The sequence below is a fragment of the Mirounga leonina genome, unplaced genomic scaffold (genome assembly GCF_011800145.1).
Source record: "Mirounga leonina isolate KUSES-001 unplaced genomic scaffold, KU_Mleo_1.0 Mir_175, whole genome shotgun sequence".
NCBI classification, from domain to species: domain Eukaryota; kingdom Metazoa; phylum Chordata; class Mammalia; order Carnivora; family Phocidae; genus Mirounga; species Mirounga leonina.
In genome coordinates, this window is record NW_023270453.1 from 36,125,046 (window position 1) to 36,148,403 (window position 23,358).

The 23,358-nt window shown below is 41.9% G+C and overlaps 1 protein-coding gene across 1 annotated transcript in view; it reads left to right on the forward strand.

Moving 5' to 3' along the window:
* The window catches only part of IQCK (IQ motif containing K), a 128,771-nt gene that overhangs the window by 51,289 nt on the left and 54,124 nt on the right, over nucleotides 1-23,358 (forward strand). Inside the window, exon 7 of the mRNA XM_035022388.1 lies at nucleotides 8,216-8,300. Coding sequence (XP_034878279.1) covers nucleotides 8,216-8,300 — 85 coding nt within the window. The remainder of the gene's footprint in view (nucleotides 1-8,215; nucleotides 8,301-23,358) is intronic.

Below are 23,358 nucleotides of genomic sequence, written 5' to 3' on the forward strand. Positions count from 1 at the left end.
GGATGAGGACACCTTGGGAAACTCTTACGCAGCCTGCCAGTCAGGCAACCTGGAATAATCCCTTCACAAGCCATGCTCCTCTCTTCTGTTACTTGGGGATGGCATTGCAGGGTGGCCATGAGGTTTAAGATGGTATCAGAGTGCTTTGTCACAAGCAAGAGAAATTTAAAGGCTACTTAAGGAAAAGGGTATATACTGGAAGAAAAAAGGTAACTCACAAACATGAAGGAAAAGGTAAGGACCTGGCCTTAGAAAGCAGATACAGGGATCCAGGAAGCACAGACCCATGTTTTCATGACAACACTGCCAGGAAGAATCCTCTAGTCTCTACCAGTCCACTCAAGATTCACATTCTAGGGAAACAGCATCTGCTTGGCTAAGCTTGGGTGTCAGGCGCACTCCTCGGTCATGGGAGGGCAGGGTGCTGTGACCCACGTTCCCCCCAATACAGGGAGGTAGAGCTGTCAAAGCAAAATCTGAGGGCTGATACCACAAGAAAGGGGAGAGTATGATGAACAGAAAAAAATTAAAGATATCCATTGCAGAGGGCTCATAGTAGGTGTCCAAAGAATGACCGCTTTCATTTTATCCTTAATCTTAGGAGAATAATAGTCACTACTTCAGCAAATGAAATGTGAACAGCAGAATAACCAAGCAAGAGCAAAACCAAATATCTGCTCTGCCACTGATAAATCCTGACATTAAAGAAAGTTCTCTGTTTTCTTTTCTTTTTTTTTTTTTTTAAGATTTATATATTTATTTGAGAGAGAGCTCGAGCAGGGGGAGGGGGAGAGGGGATGCAGACTCCCAGCTAAGCAGGGAGACTGATGAGGGGTTTGATCTCACCAGGAGATCATGAACTGAGCAGAAACCAAGAATCAGATGCTTAACCAACTGAGCCATCCAGGCGCCCCTGTTTTCTTATCTATAATAATATTCATTCTTCCAGAAATATTTATTGAATGCTTATTTTTTTCCAGGCACTTTTCCAGGTACTGTAGATAGAGTGGTTTCCTCTTCCAGGGAAAAGAGTAATAATTGGGACCAATAATGCAACCTACCGCATGCTTTAATCAGAGTGGAGAACGAGAGAAAGAAAGTCTTGGCCCCCATAAAGTTTACATTTTAGCGGGAAGACAGTCAATGAGTAAGCTAACAAACAAACATACTGTATAATGTATAGAAGACCCAGGAGCTCCGAGGAAAACTAAAGCAGTGTAAGTGGATAGAGCATCCCAGGGCTGCGGTGAGGGCTGCTGCTGTTTAGAGAAGCCAGGGAAGGTACACTTCTCGAAGGAGGTAACGTTTGCACAGGGGCCTGTAAGCCAACCTTACAAAGATCAGAAGGAAGAGTGTTCCAGGTGAAGAGAACAGCCACTCTGAAGGCCCTGAGATGGGAACAGACCTGGCTAGTGACACCAGAGGGGATGAAGGAGGCCGAGAGAGTGGTAGGAAATAAAGCCAGACAGGCAAAACTAGGCTGTGCCCAACTTGGGTGGGTGGGCCTTTGGGGACCATGGTAAAGAGTATGCTTTTACTTTATTCCTCTGAGCGTGACAGAAAACTATCGGAGGGTTTTGAGCAGAAGATGAAGGGAATCTGATTTATCTTTTAAGAAGATCACTCTGGGGGCACCGGGGTGGCTCAGTTGGTTGAGCGTCCAACTCTTGATTTTGGCTCAGGTCATGATCTCAAGGTCCTGGGATAGAGCCCCATGTCAAGCTCCGAGCTCAGCAGGGAGCTTGCTTGAGATTCTCTCTCCTTTTCCTTCTGCCCCTCCCCCTGCTCACACATACATTCTCTCTCTTTCTCTTTCTCTCAAATAAATCAAACTTTTTATTAAAAAAGATCACTCTGGCAGCTGGCAGGGGAGTTGACTGAAGTCAACTCTAACAATGCAAGTGTCCCGTGGGGGAGCCTAGCGCAGGCAGGCAGACGATGGCAGCTTGGAGTGTGGGAGGCAAGAAGAGGTTGGATTTGGGATATTTTGATGTTGGAACCAAGAAGACTTGTTGATGGATTGGATGTGGGGTGAGAGAGAAGTCAAGCATGACTTGGAGATTTCAGGCCTGAGCAACTGGCTGAATGGGGAGCCAGTTACTGAAATGGACTGGCAGAAATTAGAGCTCTGTTTGGAAAATTTAAGGGCTTTACAGAAAAATGACAACTTTGGGGGAATAAAAATACGAAGCTTTTGGGACCCGTGGGTGGCTCAGTTGATTAAGTGTCCAGCTCTTGGTTTCGGCTCAGGTCATGACCTCATGGGTCATGGGTTGGCGCCCCGCGTCAGGCTCTGTGCTCTGCAAGGAGTGTGCTTGAAGATTCTCTCCCTCTGCCCTTCCCCATCACGGTCCCTGCTCCCGCCGCCACATCCGTGCTCAGGCACGCTCTCTCTCTCTCTCTCTCAAATAAATAAATCTTTTTAAAAAAATATGAAACTTCCTTCTTATTTTTCCCCCAGTAACTGCCCTACCATCTCACAGTAGATCTCCCTTCCGTCTGGGAGGCAGCCCTTTAAATAACTTTTTGGACAAATTCCGTAAGTTCATATCACTCTGTTTTCAGACTATCTCATTTCACTGGATTCATCCCATTTAGTTTTAAATCTTTAGTCCTCAGTCTCATCCTAGATGTAAACCTCGTCTTCCCCCGCCCTTTCCATAGCTCCAGCTACAACTGTCAATGATTCAGGGGTCCCTGAACTTTGAAGGTGGACAAATTGCCTCTCTATTTTCATTAGCCTCTAACTGAGATTTAGCCTCACTTTTAATTATGAATGTGGGCAACAAACCTCAGGAGAGTCCACAGTACCAGTGTCTTCGTCACTAATAGCAATCAGATTTTTTCACCTCCCAATCTAGTTGTTGCAGTGACCCTGAAATATCATTTACTCTCGTCACTTCTTCCAAATAACAGTAGTTAATTGACCTGCCATTAGCTCTTCTTACTTACTGCATACTCTAGAGGCACATATATCATTATATCACCAACTGGGTTTTTAAAAAATATTTTGAAAACTGTATTGCGGTATAATTGGTTTGCTTTGAAACATTTACTTTCATATTTTATTAAATATTATCTAGAGAAGAAATCCAAACTGCCAGTGTAAAAAGGGACCCATGACACAAAACAAGTTAAGACCCCTGCAAGTGATTTGGAAGCCGTGAGGAGGGAGGTGGTTTGCCCTTCCCATACACCCACCCTTGCCCAGGCTCACATTCTGGAGCAGGAAGAGGGAGAATGGGAAGGAGGCAGATCTCCTTCAGGTTTTCCTTGAGTCACATTAGAGAAAACATGTAATCCGTTAAAAAGAGACTAAATGACACAGCACTCTGGGCATGTTTGTCAAAGTGCATCGAGATCACGACCCTGATTTTCAGGATGGTTATACCTGCAGGGTGGGCTCCTGGCCTTCTCACATCATTAGGTGAGCTCTGTTGACTGGACCCATATGCCACTTCCGATGATGGGCCTGGTAAAATGGGAGTGGATTCTGTGTTTAACTTAGGAGGGTGATTCAGCTTGATGCTGGGGTAATAACGGCTTGTCGGTCTCCCAGGGTGGAGTTAGTGAGGGGGCGAAAGCCAGATCACATCCTAGTAACCATGGTTTCTAAACACACTTTAAGACTGCTGGAGAGTAATGTAGCTGGCTCTCCCCTACTGGTTTTCAGAGCTGTTCCTCACATCATAGAAAAGAGTCCTATGAGATTCTGTCCTAATGGCTGGTCGCTGTATATCTGGATGCCCCATTCCAGATAACCTCTGTTGTACTTCTTCCAAATATTTGAAGTTTATTACTCAAGACTGATGCCTCTAACAGAATGTTTGGGAAACCAGTTAAGGCCGAGGGCAGGGACTGGGTAATCTCTTTTGCTGTTTACGATGGGTAGATGTTATCAAATACTAGGCCCTTGAAAGGCTGTATAAATGATGGTTGATTTAGGGCCTGTGTCATTTTGTAAATGGCTTTGCATCAGGATTGTGCTCTCATGTTCCAAGAAAACAAATTAATCTCTTACCTAATGAAAAGCGGATAGCATTTGGATTCTAAGATTCAGTTTTCAATATAAAGCAAGCTTTTCTCCTTTCTGCTTTATTCTATTTAAATGCCACTTTGGGATGGTCCCTCTTGTTTTAGAACTGAATGTAGAAGTTAATAAAGACTTCTCAGATTCCCTTGTGTATTTTGAAAGCATACTGTGTATCTTCTTTAGGTCCTGCAAATCTTTTACTTAGCACCCAAAAAGGAGGAAGCAATTGTGTGTGTTTATGCATACACACAAATCAGAAAAATAAATTCTCAGAATTATAGCATCAATTCTTATGATTCAAATATATTTGATTCACATTTAAGAAAAAAAGAAAAGGGGGCCACCTGGGTGGTGCAGTTGGTTGAGCATCAGACTCTTGACTTCTGCTCCAGTCATGAGCTCAGGGTTATGAGATCAAGCCCCACATCAGAGCCCACCTGAGATTCTCTCTCTCCCTCTCCCTCTGCCACTCCCACTCATGCTCTCTCTCTAAAAATAAATAAGTCTTAAAAAAGGAAAAAGGAAAAGGACACGACTAATGAGCATTACCAGTAAGACAGGTGTTGGAAACATACTCAGTGGTTCTATTTTGCCCATCGAAACACGCAAACCTGTCCGCTCTGGGGAATCCCTTAAAGAGGGAGCCTCCGCTGCTGCTTTCTCCTTTGATTGACATGGCCCCTTGTCCCCCTCCCGAGTTCCCCAATGATGAGCGGTTGCCTCTACTCCATCTCTATTTTTATTTGATCTGAAGCCAGTTGCACTGATTCCAAAAGAGAGAAAAGGGCCTGACATGGCTTCTATCCCTTCAAGCTAGCCTGATGAAATGATTGATAATTCCCAGGGACTACTCTCAGAAGATTAAGTCCTTTTCATTTGGCCTGATTTACACTGGCTCTCTCATACTTATTCTTGGTTTGGGAACGAGACAGCACCCCATTATTTAGCCATGAAAGCAGGGATGTCACTAAAGGTGGCCTCATATTACTGCTTAAAGGCCTATTAGAAATCTCATTTTGCTTTTTGGAGATTCATTGTGATGCAAAGCCATTCGGGGTTTCATTACTGGTGAAAGCCCTTTGTCAGGCTGGCCAAGGCTGTTGTCCCAAGATTTGCAGTTCTCCTTTCCTACTGCTATTCCAAAACAGGAATACTGTTACTTTGAGGATTTCATGACATCAGTAGAAAAAAATATACTTAAGGCAGGAAAATTGCCGCTGAACGGAAAGGCGCCATCAAATCTCCCCTCAGATACAAGTGACAAACTCCACTTTGTTCTGCTGTCCTGACATCAGATTTCCCTGTGGAATGTCAGACAAATGAATACCTGCCAAGTTATTACTGTAAGAATTAATGAAGAGGGCATTTTCTATGATTACATCTCCCCCCCCACACCAGTTTTTTCTTCTAGGCAAATGACTGTGTTTTCTTCTATTAAACACGCACAGCTGCGAGACCCTGAATTCCACATCAGTGACCTTGTAAGCTGCCTTCTCTTCTCCTTAGGCCACTCCCTGTGCTTCCCGGATCAAAAGATTCTCAGCAGGATATGGTCACTGACCATATCACCTCACATGAATGAATCACCTCACACCTCTGTGCCTCAGTTTCTTCAATCTAAAAGAAGGATAACAATCGCTCATTACTCATATTGTGAGGATTTAATGATGTATGGAAAGTGCTTAGGACTCTGTGCCAGGCAGAGAGGCTCATTCCACAAACATTTATCAAGTACCCACTAGAAATGGTATCCCTACCCCTAAGGTTCTCCCTGGCTTTGATGTCTTTGATTCTGGAATAATTCCTAAGCGTTGGGACTACCACGAGGAGCAAACACAGGCCTGGTCTCTGCCCTCGTGGAGCTTTCAGTCCAGTTGAGGATCGGGGCATTCATTAGATAACCACACAGAGTTACATCTCCGAATTGGGCCAAGGACTAGGAAGGAAAATTACACAGAGCTCCACTGGGTCCTAACCTAATCAAAGAACACCTTTCCATAATCAGAAGAAAGAGTGAGAGTGAACCAGGAGGAAGAAGTGTCAGCCCTCTCACCTGCTACCTTAAGGTTTTGAACCCCTACCATAGGGCAGACGGGGCTCACACCCTGAGCATGGCTTAGCAGGAAGAGCATAGGCTGGGTTTCAGCGTCCTCTGGCCCGCCCGCTGGGTGTCTTTAAGCAGCAACCTGCACAGCTGTACACAATGCCCCTGGCTGGGGTAGGGGGATATTGGAGGCACAGGAAAGCCCCTCTGCAAAGACCTTGAGGTAGGAGGGCACTTTTGAAGAGATGAAAAAGGACAGCATGGCTGGAATATAAGGAGCAATGCCTATAGGAGGGGAGTCCAGAAAGCTCTTAGTAAATATCAGCTAGTATTAATGCATGATAATATTAGTCTCGTAAATCCATTGCCAGCATACCAAGGTCTCCTTAGAAACACCAAGGTCTCTCTAGAAGCCATTGATTTTTAACTAGTGAAAGAGAATTACTTCAGGGATGTGATTTGTTGGTGTCACACAACTGAGAATAAGGACAATTGATGAGTACAGACATTTAATGTAGAAAGCAGGCCTCCAGCAAAATATGAATGCTCTGTTGCAGCCCAGAGAGCCACATATTAGGCAAGAAGAAGTGAAAACATAAAGAGAACCAAACAAAAATTTTAAAAAGCCACCACATCATGCAAATAAAAATGGAAACGGAACATTAGGGACGGTTTTCTAACAATGCTGTCATTTTGAGCATGTAATTATTTCTCCAAAGAAATAGAAGAATCTTCTTTACTTGGCCTCTTCGAAAGGACCTGCCCAGTCCAAGACCCAGAACCTGGCAACAACACCGCACTCCCTTGAAAGGATCTCAATAACCTCAAGATTCTTCTGGGCTTTGATTTCTTTGATTCTGGAATAATTCAAAAGCACATTCATTCATTCAAACAAACATACTATATCAAGGGTGGGTTGTTGTTGTTGTTGTTTTTAAATCAGAGTTTAGAGAGAAATAAAACCACACATCCTGGAGAATCATGCAATGTTGCCACTTAGCTTTGCAGTCTGTGCCAGGCTCCACATCTGCAAGTATTTGCCCAGTGAAAGTTTGGTGTCAGCCGAGCATTGAGAGGGAAGCCTAGGCTTTAGGATCCTATGAGTCTGGGCTCAGATCCCAACTAGGCCATCTACAAGCTGTGTGACCTTGGGTTAGTCAACCTCTCTGTATGATGGGAGTTACTATAAACTCAAATGATGGCTGTTGTTAGGGAGAACTCTGAGGCCAGGGAACTTAAGAACCCCTCACTTGCAAAGTCATTTCTGGGGATCCTGTCCTGGGAGCAGCCTCCATGTGACCCACATCCTTTCTGAGGTTTATTTCTTTGTACTATATCTAAAAAGGCTTAACTGGGCTTTTCAGAGGTAGCTGTGCTTTAGAGAAACATAAGGAACCAGAATCAAATCATACTTATAAGAACTTGTCAGGAATTAGTATCTCTATGCAACTTTTGGTGGGGGGGGGGAGAGAAAAGAGCATTTCACCATGATTTTTAAACATGATATCTATGATCAAACATCCCATCCCAATCTGAAAAATCCCACAAGAGCAAGCAATGTCAACTGACCCAGCACTTGAGATATTTTATTGCCTATTAAGATATAGTAGCAGAACTTAACTTAAAAATATGCCTGAATTCAAGCCACATTAAACTGGAATGCACACACAATTTATCAGAGATAAATTCCAATATTTTTGCCTTGAGAAAAGAGATGAGCTGCTTAATTTCCCTTCAGTAAAAAGGTAGAAAAAGAATCCTTTATTATGTCTCAGTTGTAATGCAGTATTTAAAAGTCGCCCTGCTTTGTCTCCTGTTTTATGTCTATAGAGCCTTATGGAGGTCCCACCTTTTAGGACTCACATGCAGCTTTAACAGCCTGAGCCTTTCGAAGCAGAACAGGCTAACAGTGATTTAAGAGTACACTGGTTAAAAACAAAACAAAACGAATCCATCTTGGATTTTAAAATACAACATGCTAACTCAAGCCTAAACTTTTCTATCAAAAATGGCATTGTTGCTTTCTAAGAATGGAAATGGATGAGGCACTTAATCAGAGAGGCCATTATGTTGTCAAAGGGCTGCCAAGGCTGAAGGATGGATTCTCATGGGCATATGACCATTTTATTGCTTTTCAGTCCCCGGCCGCCGATCCCACTCTCCCTCCTGCTGACAGAAGAAGAGGCAGCTCTGTGCATTCAATCCTTCTGGAGAGCCTATCTGGTAAGAGTCATGTGCAATTATGGCATTTGGTCTGATTGGGAATTTTTGTGATGTGGAGGGCCCATGGGAAAACTGTTAGATGAATTTGAAACAGAGCTATAGTAATAGCTAACATCCAAACCTCAGAAATAGGATTCTCTGCAAAATACATCTCAAAGAGTGATTTAGAATTTTTACCAAAACTTACGTTGCAATTGTCATTAAAAGTACCCTCCAGCCTTTTAATATTGGGTTGACTGGCCTGCATTACCTAAAAAAATAATATTATATACATACAAAGAGCAATACTGTGTTCATTTTAGGGAGAAAAAAAAAAAGAAAATTACTCAAGTAGAGCAAATAAAACTTTTTGAGCCACCGAAACTGTTACCCCAAAATAATCATTGCTGGCATTTTGGTGTGAAATTTTCCAAACCTTAAAAATCTTAATGGAGGGCGCCTGGGTGGCTCAGTCATTAAGCGTCTGCCTTCAGCTCAGGTCATCGAGTCCCACATCGGGCTCCCTGCTCAGTTGGAAGCCTGCTTCTCCCTCTCCCACTCCCCCTGCTTGTGTTTCCTCTCTCGCTGTCTCTCTCTCTCTGTTGAAAAATAAATAAAATCTTAAAAAAAAACAAAACTTAATGGATAGGGTGGGGGATGGGTGAAACAGTTGAAGGGGATTAAGAGTACACTTACCTTGGTGAACACTGAGTCATATATGGAACCATCAAATGGCTATATTGTACATCTAAAACTTATATAGCACTGTATGTTAACATTGGAATTAAAATTAAAAAAATAAAGCATAAAAAATCTGAAAAGATAGAATAATATATAAACACGTATCACCTGCTAGAAGTAACCTTTTCTTTTGAAACCTGTCTTTTCTAGCCATTGGTTATTCCCAGTTTATCATTATTATAATAAATGCTGTAATAGAGATCTTTGTGCAGGCATCTTTGCACATTTGTCTGGTTGTTTATGTAGGACAAATTCTAGAAGTGGAATTTCTAGGTCAAAGGTGAGTTCCTTTGTAAAGTTCCTGATCCATATTGTCATGTGGCCCTTCAGGAAGGATGTACTTTGAAAAATTCTTACCAAATATATATGAGAGTGGCATGTGTATCTCGTGCTAAAAAGTGTACATCCTCTTCGATTTGTTGGCAGAGTATCAACGTTAAGAAGCTTCCAGGTAAACAGGAAGCACCCATTCTAGGTAGAAGCATGTCTCCACCCAAGTCAATGGAATGAGTTTAGATTTGATTTCAGGGGTAGTAAATCGCCACAAGGAAAAGTCTCAGTGGATTTACGTGGAGGCCAAAGATGCACGTTGATGGGCTCCTCAGAATTACTACAGGAGAAGTAGACTGAAGGGAACACACCAGCAAACAATTCTCCATGAAGAAGTTAGATTTACTCTAATGAGATACAATTAATAAATCAACAAGCAAAATATTTGTTAAATGACCATTAAATGGGACTGTCCTTGATTACAGGGAGCTTCCTACTGTCTCAGGCAATATCATCCAGTCATTCCACTCCTTTTGTACATGGCACATTCCTGAACATGTGGGTCGAAGTCAGATGTGGAAGTTAAATAATAGACTTGCACATTATAAGAAGCAGTTTGTTCCCAAAGAGTTAAAAACTGGTTATAAAACCCTCTATTATACCCCGCGATTTAGATAAAACTAGTGACAACATAGGTTTTCAGCATTTCATACGTATTTTATACCTGTGGTCTTTTTCCTTCATAACTGAACATCAGCAGGGTAGCTTAAGTTCAGGGACGCCCAACCAAGGTCAAAGATTCCTGGCTTCCACTGCTTTCCGAGCTCCGTCTTTGTCGTCAGCGTATTTCATTTGTAAGACTTACACTTGTTACACTAGAATTAGCCGTTTTACTTTCCCATTTTCTGATCCTTTTAATGAAACTGTAAGAGCAAAATGCAATAAAATAGTGATTTTCAGATTTCCTTTCTTTAAAACAGCAAAGTGCTTTTTTCAAACCAAATCACACTCAGAAGCCTGGAATACAACCAGTATGTTAACAGGAAAAGGGGATGTTCTGTCCCTGATTCTCCCATGCAGTAAGACTTCCACACACAGGAGCCTGTGTTACGGGCAGAGCATAAAAACAGAGAGATGTTTCTCTACTTATCATGGGGCTACATCCTGATAAACCCATTGTAAGCTGAAAATATTATAAGTTGAAAATTCATTTAATACACCTAACCCGCTGGACCTCATAGCTTAGCTTAGCCTATAAATGTGCTCAAAACATTTATGTTAGCTGACATTTGGGCAGCTATAAAATAGTCTGTTTTATAATAAAGTGTTGAATAGCTCCTGGAACTTATTGAATACTGCACTGAAAGTGAAAAATAGAATAATTGCATGGGTACAGAATGGTCATCAGTGTATTGGTTATTGACCCTGGTGATCAGCTGGCTGAATGGGACCTGCGACTTGCTGCACTGCCTAGGATTGTGAGAGTATCGTACAGCATATCACTCACCCAAGAAATGATCAAAATTCAAAATTTAAAGTACAGTTTCTACTTAAGGCATATGGCTTTCAAACCACCATATAAAGTGTTATTATAAGTTGGGGACTCTCTGTAGTCTATAAGACAGCTGAATTCAGCTCATCATACCAACAAACACCGCCATGTAAAAAGATGTCACAGTGGCTCAAAATTTAACTGGTTATAATGCTATCATCACACAATAGCTAGAAATGTTCCTTATGGTACAAAAGATGTGTAGGGGCAAGTGTATGCTGTGTGAGAATTCGGTTCATTCAAATCCAAACATCTCCTGTGATATGTATATATAATATATAATAATTATATTATATAATATATAATATAGTATCACAAACATTTCCTGTGATATATATATATAACTGAAGAGTGCCAAGTAGGGGGTAAGATCCTAAGTTGTTGCTAGAAGGAAAGATGTCTGATATGTGGGATGACCTCAGAAGCTTCCACAAAAAAGGAGGGACTTGATCTCATCCTTTTTTTTTTTTAAAGATTTTATTTATTTGACAGAGAGAGACAGAGCGAGAGAGGGAACACAAGCAGGGGGAGAGGGAGAAGCGGGCATCCCACTGAGCAGGGAACCCAATGTGGGGCTCGATCCCAGGACTCTGGGATCATGACCTGAGCCAAAGGCAGACGCTTAACGACTGTGCCACCCAGGCACCCCTGATCTCATCCTTTTTTTTTTTTTTTTTTTAAGATTTTATTTATTTATTCATGAGAGAGAGAGAGGCAGAGGGAGAAGCAGGCTCCCAAGGAGCAGGGAGCCCGATGCGGGGCTCGATCCCAGGACCCTGAGATCATGACCTGAGCCGAAGGCAGACGCTCAACCGTCTGAGCCACCCAGGCGCCCCACCCCTGATCTCATCCTTAAAAGAAAGATGGGACACTGGAATATCAGCTGGGAACAAGATGGTATCTCAAGGAGAAATAGCATACACACACACACACACACACACACATATATTATACCACTTTTTATTAAAATGTGTACTGTATAGGGGCACCTGGGTGGCTCAGTTGGTTAAGCGGCCAACTCTTGATTTCAGCTCAGGTCATGATCTCAGGGTCCTGGGATTGAGCCCTGCATGGGGGGCTCTGTGCTCAGCGGGGAGTTTGCTTCAGGATTCGCTCTCCCTCTGCCCCTCCTCAAACTTGTGCACATCCGTGAGTGCTCTCTCTCTCAAATAAATAAATAAATATTTTTTTAAAAAAACGTATATTTTGGACAGCTACACACACACACATAGGATAGGAAAATACCTGAAAGGAAATGAAGCGATCTAACAATAGTGGGTAACTTGGGGTGGCTGGGAAAGAATTAAGGAGACCGTAGCCTTCTATACACTGAAGAAAGTCTTTACAAAGAGAATACAGTATGATTTTCATTAATTTCAAATTAATTTAAACCATGTTATGGATGCAGAAAGAACATTTGACAAAATCCAACAGGCTTTTATGATAAACACTCAACAAACTATGACTAGAAAGGAATTTCTTCAACTTGATAAAGGGTAGTTACAAAATTCCACAGCTAACATCATATTTAGGGTGAAAAACTGGATGTTTTCCCCCTGAGATTGGGAACGAAACAAAGATATCCTCTCTACTTCAGTTCAGCACAGCACTGGAGGTTTTAACTAAGGAAGTTAGGCAAGAAAAGGAATAAAGGGGCACCTGGGTGGCTCAGTCGGTTGACTGTCCGCCTTCGTCTGGCATCATGATCCTGGGGTCCTGGGATGGAGCCCCGCATCGGGCTCCCTGCTCTGCGGGAAGCCTGCTTCTCCCACTCCCACTCCCCCTGCTTGTGTTCCCTCTCTTGCTGTGTCTCTCTCTCTCAAATAAATAAAATCTTTAAAAAAATAAAAGAAAAGGAATAACAGGCATTCTAATCAGAAAGGAGGAAGTAAAACTATCTCTATTCTCGGGGTGCCTGGGTGGCTCAGTCAGTTAAGCGACTGCCTTCGGCTCAGGTCATGATCTCAGGGTCCTGGGATCAAGCCCCGCATCAGGCTCCCTGCTCGGCGGGAAGCCTGCTTCTCCCTTTCCCACTCCCCCTGCATGTGTTCCCTCTCGCTTTCTCTCTCTCTGTCAAATAAATAAATAAAATCTTTAAAAAAAACCTATCTCTATTCTCTATATAAACATAACCTTCTATACAGAAATTCCTACGTAATTTACTAAAAATATTTAAAAATTAGAAGAAACAAGTCCAGCAAGGTTGCAGGATACCAAACCAATACACAAAAAATCAATCGTATTTATATGTACTTAGCAATGAGCAATCTGAAAATGAAATTAATAAAAATCCCATTTGTAATAGCATCAAAAAGAACAAAATACTTAGGAATAAATTTCACAAAAGAAGTGCAAGACTTGTATGCTGAGAACTACAAAACATCACTGAAAAAAATTTAGTAAGACCCAAACAAATGGAAAGACAGCCTGTGTCCATTGATTGGAAGACCTCATGTTGTGAAGATAATAGTACAAATTGATCTGCAGATTCAGTGCCATCTCTATCAAAATCCCAACTGACTTTTTTTTTTTAACAGAAACTGACAAGCAGATCCTAAAATTCATATGAAAATGTAAGAGACCCCAAATAGCCAAAACAGTCTTAAAAAAAGAACAAAATCAGAGGACTCACACTTCTCTGTTGCAAAACTTACTATAGAGCTATAGTAATCAAGTGCTAGTGGCATAGATTAATGGAATAGAAATGAGAGTACAGAAATAAACCCTTACATTTATGGTCAACTGATTTTTTTTTTAAGATTTTATTTATTTGACAGAGACACAGCGAGAGAGGGAACACAAGCAGGGGGAGTGGGAGAGGGAGAAGCAGGCTTCCCGTGGAGCAGGGAGCCCGATGCGGGGCTCGATTCCAGGACCCTGGGATCATGACCTGAGCCGAAGGCAGACGCTTAACGACTGAGCCACCCAGACGCCCCCTGAAGGCAGACGTTTAACTGACTGAGCCACCCAGGCACCCCTGGTCAATTGATTTTTAACAAGAGTGCCAAGACCATTCGATGGGGAAAGAATAGTCTTTTCAACACATAGTGCTAGAACTCCTGAATATCCACATGCAAAAGAATAAAGTTAGATCCCCTACCTCATACAATATACAAAAATTAATCCAAAATGAATCAAAGACCTAAATAAAAATGCTAAAACTATAAAAGTTTGAAAAAAAGACATAGGTGTAAATTTCATGACTTTGGATTAAACAACAGTTTACATAACAAAAAGCACAAGCAACAAGCGAAGAAAAAGACATCGGACTTCGTCAAAATTCAAAACTTTTGGCTCTTCGAGTGCCTGGGTGGCTCAGTAGGTTAAGTGTCTGATTCTTGATTTTGGCTCAAGTCATGATCTCAGGGCTGTGAGATAGAGCCCCACATTGGGTGATGTGCTCAGCGGGGAGTCTGCTTGAGAATCTCTCTCTCCTCCCTTTGCCCCTTCCCCTCATCCCCCACTCTCTCTCTAAAATAAAAACAAATAAATCTTAAAAAAAAAACTTTTGGGGCGCCTGGGTGGCTCAGTCCAGTTAAGTGTCTGCCTTTGGCTCAGGTCATGATCTCAGGGTCCTGGGATCGAGCCCTATGTCTGCTTCCCTGCTCAGCAGGGAGTCTGCTGCTCCCTCTTCCTCTCCCCCTACCCCCCCTCCCCCACTTGTGCTTGCACACTCTCTCTCTCTCAAAGAAATATCTTTTTAAAAAACCCAGACTTTTGCAAACAGAGAAAGATATGTATCATATGATCTCACTGATATGAGGAATTCTTAATTGTAGGAAACAAACTGAGGGTTGCTGGAGTGGGGTGTGGGGTGGGAGGGATGGGGTGACTGGGTGATAGACACTGGGGAGGGTATGTGCTCTGGTAAGCGCTGTGAATTGTGCAAGACTGTTGAATCTCAGATCTGTACCTCTGAAACAAATAATGCAATATATGTTAAGAAAAAAAAAAGAAGAAGAAGAAGGTAGCGGGAGGAGAAGAATGAAGCGGGGGAAATCGGAGGGGTAGACGAACCATGAGAGACGATGGACTCTGAAAAACAAACAGGGTTCTGGAGGGGAGGGGGTGGGAGGATGGGTTAGCCTGGTAATGGGTATTGAGGAGGGCACATTCTGCATGGAGCACTGGGTGTTATGCACAAACAATGAATCATGGAACACTTCATCTAAAATTAATGATGTAATGTATGGGGATTAACATAAGAATAAAAAAATTAAAAAAAAAAAAAAACCCAGACTTTTGGCTCTTAAGAACACCATCAAGTGAACAAAAAGACAAAACACAGAATGGAAGAAAACATTTGCAAATCATGTATCAGATAAGGGTCTAATATCCCAAATATATAAAGAATTCTCACAGCCCGACAAATAAATCAATTACAAAACTGGCAAGGGATTCGAATAGACACTTCTTCAAAGAATATATGCAAATGGCCAAGAGGCACATGAAAAGATGTAGGAAATGCAAAGCAAAACCACAGTGAGATGCCACTTCACGTCCACCAGCATGGCTAGGATCCAAAAGGCAATAACAGCATTGGCGAGAATGTAGAGATCTTGGAAGGGCCGGCACACTGCTGGCAAGAAATGGGAAAAGTCACTTTGGAAAGCAGTTTGGCAGTTTGTCAAAAATCTAAACACTGAGTCACCGCTCCATGACTCAGCAATCCTACTCCTAGATATATGTTTAAGATAATTGAAAGCATCTGTCCATACAAACACCTGTACATGAATGTTCATGTAAGCATTATTCACAATAGCCAAAATGTGGGAAACAATCGAAACATCCACCAACTGATGAATGGATACGTACAATGTGGATCGTTACTCAGCCATAAAAAGGAATGAAGTACTGATACACGCTACGAGGTAGATGAACCTTGAACACTTTATGCTAAATAGAAGGAACCAGACATAAAAGGCCACATATTCCATTTAAATAAAATGTCGAGAATAGGTAAATCCCTAGACAGAAACCAGATTAGTGGTGGTCAGGAACCCGAGGAAGAGCGGCACGGGGAGTGACTGCTAACGGCATTGTTTTGGGTGATAGAAATGTTCTGGAATTAGGTGATGGAAATGGTGGTACAACTGTGAATAAACACCACTGAACTGTAAACTGTAAAAGGGGTGAATTTTATGTTATGTAAATTATGTGTAAGCAAACGAATGAATAATTATGGGAAAAAATACAAAGCAAGCCATTTTACACCTTTTAACCATGTGTTCTTCTGACACAAGTTCTTGATTTTTGGCCTTTTTTTTTTTTTTTAAGATTTTATACATTCATTTAAGAGAGACAGAGAGACAGAGAGAGCACAAGCAAGGGGAGAGGCAGAGGGAGAGGGAGAAGCAGACTCCCCGCTGATCTGGGAGCCTGATGCGGGGCTCGATCCCAGGGCCTGGAGATCATGACCTGAGCCGAAGGCAGATGCTTAACCACCTGAGCCACCCAGGCACCCCTTGGCCTGGTTTTATAACAACGAAACATCCTAAGACCAGAAAAAGGGATTTTCAGAAATCCGTCAAGTGTTCCGTCACAGGCAGCCCTTGCACAAACTCTCTCTCCTTACACACTCCCATGTAGTTTTATTGCACTTTGCATGAAGGGTTTACAATTAATGAAAACGGTTACTTGTACTGTCTTAAACACTGTGAGGGAAAAATATAGCCCCCCACAAAATTGTTTTGTATGGTAAACTATACATACCATGAAATTTACCATTTTAACCATGTTTAGTTGTAAAGTGACGTTAAGCATATTCACACTGTTGGGCAGCCATCACCACCATCCATTTCTAGAACTTTCTTTCATCTTTCTAAACTGAAACTCTGTCCCCACCAAACAATAACTCCTCCCCATGCCCTCCTTCCCCCAGCCCCTGGCAGCCACCCTTTTACTTTCTGTCTCTATGGTTTGACTACCTAGATACCTCATAGAAGTGCAATCATACAGTATTTGTCCTTTTGTGACTGGCTTATTTCACTTAATGTCCTCAAGATTCATCTATATTGTCGCACGTGTCAGAACTTCCTTCATCTTTAAGACTGAATAATATTTGGGGCACCTGTGTGGCTCAGTCGTTAAGCGTCTGCCTTCAGCTCAGGTCATGGTCCCAGGGTCCTGGGATCAAGCCCCACGTTGGGCTCCTTGCTCAGTGGAGAGGTTGCTTCTCCCTTTCCCACTCCTCCTGCTTGTGTTCCCTCTTTTAGGGGCGCCTGGGTGGCTCAGTCGTTAAGCGTCTGCCTTCGGCTCAGGTCATGATCCCAGGGTCCTGGGATCGAGCCCCGTGTCGAGCTCCCTGCTAAGCAGGAAGCCTGCTTCTCCCTCTCCCACTCCCCCTGCTTGTGTTCCCTCTCTCGCTGTGTCTCTCTCTGTCAAATAAATAAATAAAATCTTTAAAAAAAAAAAAAAAGACTGAATAATATTCTTGTGACAGGAAGTTTTAAAATCCAGAAATCTGATATCCTCACTTGTTATCATGAAACTAGCTGGACATCTCATAAAAATATATTTTAACCAACCACATTAAAAGAAATGTCATGTGGTATGAAAAGCTATGTGTGGTGAACCATTCTTGGTAGCTTTGACTTTATAATTAGCCTTATAAATAGGTTCCTGGTAGTTATTACTAGATGTTAAACACACCTGTTAAAGTAGACACAGTCTTGTTCCTTTTTTCCAAAATACTAGATTAACGAATGGTTAGAAAGCCAGATTGTTTCAACATGCAAAACTGAATGTTTTTTTTAAAAAGCTGTTTGGATATTGTGAATGAATCTGGTCCTCTGAACACTCTCTGAAGTGTGATTGGTGATAAGTTGCATTACCACATCAATGGTGCCTTTCTGCTGCTGAAATACTGGATGTTACAGGTAACCGTGAATAGAGAAAACTCTGCTCTCTATTTTAACTATGAAGTTCAAATGAGGTTCCCATGGGCCATAAGGATTGAAATTTCTTTAATGATTTAGAAGGCAGAGACCAGATAAATCCAGTGAATATTGATTCTGTCTAAATAAGCTTCTGGTGTTTTATGCTTTCTGCCCATTTGTTTTATTTTATTCGGTCTAACTCAGCCTAGACTCTAGGGTGGCATACAGTCTCCCCTCCTCCCAGGATCAACGCCCCCTCCAGGCACTGTGACAGCTGACAATCACAAAGCCCATCAATCATTACTGTTTTTGTTCATTTGGTGAACAATACAGTGCAAGGTTGCACCAGCAGCCCCTTTGTGGCTTCGCAAAAAAAAAAGACTGGCGATCCCGATTTCCACCTGCAGAGAACAATGAGAATCTGTGCACTTACACCTATGTCTATTGTGCAGTGAGCTGGGGTGGATGAGGCGCCCCGAGGAGAAAGAGCTTGCTATAAACAAAGAGTACAGGTTTAGAGTTGGACAGTCCCTCTCCCCCTGGCTGTAGAGGTGGGTCTCTTCCAGCTCGAACACTAGAATATCGCATCCCTCTGGCTACAGGGATTAGTTCAGGATGGGCTAGGGACCTAAATCAGGCCAGTCACACCTAGTGAAACCATCCTGGGATCTCACAGGAGATGTTGAGACAGAGCAGCTTGCTTTGCATGGGGGTAGCTGGGAGGCCAGGCTGTCCGCAAACATCTTGCCAGTGAGTAAAGAACCTGACAGAAGAGTGACTGCAGAGGCAAGGGAGCTGGGAGCCAGGAGGGGGCTGAGCCTTGAAGGCCGTGGAGCACCTGGATTTAGCGATGCCAGTGAGTCTCTTCCAGATGGATTTCTGTCACAATCTAGAGTCCTAACAATGATTGTTTTCAAGACAAAAAGTTCTAGACTCTTGATTACTTGCACATGAAGGAGGATATTGGCACAAAATAAAAATCTGGGTCCACTTGTGCAGAGAAACCGTTCCACTTTGTCCCAGGGAAAGACTGTGTCCTATATCGACTTGCTCGTAGCTGGAGAGGGGAAGCCTACCCCAAGGAGCAAAATTTTTAAAACATATCTATTATTTTTATTGTTTAAGTAATACATTTCCATTGTGGAAAAAAAGGATAATACATAGAAATTTTTAAAAAAATGTTAATGTATTCATCCTTCTAGAATTTTTCCTGTTCATATAGGAATTTTTTTAAAGCAAAATTGTGAGGCCAACACTGCTTTATGCCTGCTTTTTCCCCTTAGTGATAAACTGGGGATCTTCTTTTTTGTCAGTACACAAAGATCTGTCTCACAAATTGTAATGGCTCTGTGATCCGTAATTTATTTAACCAGCGTTAGACATTCCAGTTTTCTCTTCTATACAAAACATATTATGAAAACATCCTTGTTCATATGTCCTTGAACACTTAACTGATTCTCTTTATAAGGTTAATTCCTAGAAGTGGAATTGATGGCTCAAAAAGTAAGCACCTTTTTTCAGAGTTTTGCCAATTATTGCTATATTACCCTCTAGAGAGGCTGGAGACTAGCCTCTAGACCTATTTACATGTACCAGCAATATATACAGGTGTGCCTTGGTGTAGGTCTTGTTGGGAGAGTGAAGAGAGGAAGAAGTAAGAGATTGGGACCATGAAGTATGTCTAAGGATGTTGGAGTTGCATGGACCCTGTGCAGGAGTGTATAAACAGGTAAAACCATGTGTCCAGTTGTATGGGTTGTCCACTGCACAACTCTGGGGAGTACCATTTGCTACCAATACAGCAGACCTCTGAGACTAGAAGAAGCCTGGGAAGTGGTGACTGAATGACCACTTGTTTTATCTTTTAATCCCACTGGCCTAGGTATCTCTTGACCTATTCTGATAGCTAGAGGCTGGATAAGTGAAGATTGTATCTGTGATACAATCTAGAAGCTCTACCAGAATCAGAGTTTTCTTCCTGAAAGCGTGCGGCAAATTTTAGATTAAGTAAAATGTAAAACAAATAATATTCAATAACATAGTAATTATAAAATAAATACTGGGCATTTACTCAATGGACTATTATGTCAACACTAAAAATAAACAGAGCATAGTAACAAGATGGAGATTGCCATAGTATATTAGGTGAAGAAAGAATAAAATGTCTTATATGTAGATTATTTATAATTATGTTAAAAATATGGATATGTAGGGGCACCTGGGTGGCTCAGTCGTTAAGCATCTGCTTTCGGCTCAGGTCAGGATCCCAGGGTCCTGGGATGGAGCCCCGCATCGGGCTCCCTGCTCCGCGGGAAGCCTGCTTCTCCCTCTCCCACTCCCCCAGCTTGTGTTCCCTCTCTTGCTTTGTCTCTCTCTGTCAAATAAATAAATAAAAAATTTTTAAAAATATATGGATATGTAGATAGTTCACTAGAAACAAATATATAAAATAATATTGTAGTTGTTCAGAGATAGGATAAGGGGCGACATTTTTGCCCTCTGCTTTTTTCTATTTTTCAAATTATCTACAAAGAATATATTGTTTTTACAGAAGAATAGAAACATTATTTAAATAAAGACTTGGAAACCTACATTCAACCATGATACTTTTTTTTAAAGATTTATTTATTTATTTGAGAGAGCGAGAATGAGAGAGAGAGAGTACATGAGAGGGGGGGAGGGTTAGAGGGAGAAGCAGGCTCCTTGCTGAGCAGGGAGCCCGATGCGGGACTTGATCCAGGGACTCCAGGATCATGACCTGAGCCGAAGGCAGTCGCTTAACCAACTGAGCCACCCAGGCGCCCCTCAACCATGATACTTTTTGTACCCTTTTCCTCTTTAGTTCAAATTTGGCATCATTAGACTATTATTCCTGAGCCTTTTTAAGGGTGTGTGTGTGTGTGTGTGTGTGTGTGTGTGTGTGTTTAGAAAAGATCTAGGTATTTATGGTCAAATATTTTAGGTCGCAAGGAAGTTTGATTATTTTGCCTATAGCTCTCCTGTTACAGTCTTAATTAACAAGAAATAACAGACCACAAGTCATTTGGAGTACGGTTTGATTTCACGAACAAAGAAAGCCTTTCACAGCACATGTGTTAGACTTCACCAGAGAAAACCCATTGGATCAGCCAGCAGTTTAAAAGGCAAGGGGAGGAATATTGGCATTTCCCTCTTCAGAGCATTCTGAAGATTCTAAATAAAAAGTGGTGTGAGTTCCAAAAGAATGAAAGTGGGGTCTTGAATAGATATTTGTATATCCGTGTTCATAGCATTATTGTCACTACCTAAGCCATGGAAGCACCTCAAGTGTCCATCGACACATAAATGGATAAGGAAAATGTGGTATATATGTGCAATGTAATATTATTCCACCTTAAAAAGGAAAGGAATCTGTCATGTGCTACAACGTGGATAAGGCTAAGTGAAATAAGCCAGTCACGAAAAGACAAATACTGTATGAGTCCATTTAGATGAGGTAGTTAGAATAGTAAGAATCATAAAGATAGAAAGTATAAGGGTGGTTGCCAGGGGCTGGGGAGAGGGTAAATGGGGAGTTAGTGTTCAATGGTTACAGAGTTTTAGTTCTACAAGATGTGAAGAGTCCTGGGGAAGGATGCTGGTGATTTTGCACGACAATGTGAGTGGACTTAATACCACTGTACCATACCCTTAAAAATGGGTAGGGTGGGGGCTCCTGGGTGGCTCAGTCATTAAGCATCTGACTTCGGCTCAGGTCATGATCTCAGGGTCCTGGGATGGAGCCCGCATTGGGCTCCCTGCTTGTTGGGAAGCCTGTTTCTCCCTCTCCCACTCCCCCTCCTTGTGTTCCCTCTCTCGCTGTGTCTCTCTCTGTCAAATAAATAAAATCTTAAAAAAAAATGGTTAAGGCGGTAAATTTTATGTTAAGTATATTTTACCACAATTTATAAAAAAAAAGAAAAAGCAAGAGATGGTTGTTCAACTGTGTTTGATTTGATTTAACTTGATTTTTCCCTCCAAAAAACCACTCCTTTCTATTTAGAGATGACCTATATAGTTAGGTAGGAAATGGGTGACTAAAACAGCCCAAGATAAAAACCAAGCAACTGTGAAAAGACTCTTCAAAGAATACAAAGAAAAAGTTTTGTAGTTCCTCTCATATTTTTCTGCAGAAAGCAGAAATTCCAAGTTGAGGCTCTGTACTTAGAGGAAGAGAAATTTTTGTCCACTTCAGGCGCAGGCTGGGATGTTAGGCGTGACCAAAAACAAAAATTGTTTTTGAAAGATCACTTGAAGGTCTCATCATTAGCCTTAACTTTCTTGTTCTTGAAAGTTGTGGCTGAGTGGAAAGACTTGTTTTATTCTATGCAAACCATGCCCTATGGCCACTTGTTAATAATATGGACTCTACCAGCAGACAGATCTATTTATTGATGCCTTTGGGTGGGTTATGTAACTTCTGAATGACAGTTTCCTGCTTGTAAAATGGGACTATTAATGGTTCCCATCTATGAAGATGGAATCAGATGGTTAGTCCACATTTGGGCCTTGCACAGTGCCAGGCACATAGTAAATCCACAATAAATATTAGCTGTTGTTGTTCTTACTGTTACCATTTTATTATTATTACTGGTTCCATCTTACTTCATGGTGCATCTTTTTTTTTTTTTTAAGTAAGCTTTACACCCAATATGTGGCTTGAACTCAAGCAACCCCGAGATCAAGAGTTTCATGCTCTGCCAACTGGGTCAGCCAGGCACCCCCAGGGCATCTTTTTAAAAAGCCAGCTAGTGGCCTTCTTGTAGTTCCTCAGGAACACCAAGCATGCTCCTGCCTCAGGGCCTTTGCTCTTGCTGTTTGTTCTTTATGCTTGGCAACTCTCAATCATGGTACCTTCTCTTGCTTCATTCAGGATTCTTCTTGAATGTCTCTCCTGCTTACCCTTTCAAAAATAGCACCCACTCATCATTCTCTAGCCTCTTACTATGCTTTTTTTTCTGCCTATCACTTACCAATTACCTGACATTATATTGGATACTCGTTTGGTTTGTCCATTGCCTGTCACCCTGACCAGAATGCGAGCTCCAGGATAGAAGTTGCTTGACTTGTTCATCCCATATCCCCAGCCCCTAGAACACTGTCTGGCACAGACTAGGTACATAATAAGTATTTTAGTGAATAACTGAATCCCTTAAATGATCTCTCTAATGAGGGCATTTGAAAACAAAGAAGAACAAACTGTTTTTGTTCCATTTTCAAAGCCCTTCTCTGGGATTTACACAGGCGCTTAAACAGAGACTTCTGTGGGGAGGTGCTTTTGTCCCAGGATCCTCGAACTCAACAGCTGTGCTCATTAATCCCCCAGAGATTACACTTGGGAAAAGTGTATTCATTTTAGCATTGCCCTCCGTGAACTACCTCTGCACCAAGACTCATAATGTGAAGAAATGAAGTGTGCTACAGGAAAGTACGATCCCCCAAGCAGGCTTGAAAGGACAGCATCAGCCGAAGGCTCACTGGGTATCTTTAGTTCATCTGAGTATCGGACAGAAAAGATTTTCTTGGATTGGAATTTCTCTTCTGAGTGTTGATATCTGTTGGCAGGTGGGCAGACTTTGCTGGCAAAAGTCAGACATTATATTGTGCAAAAGGAATGCTA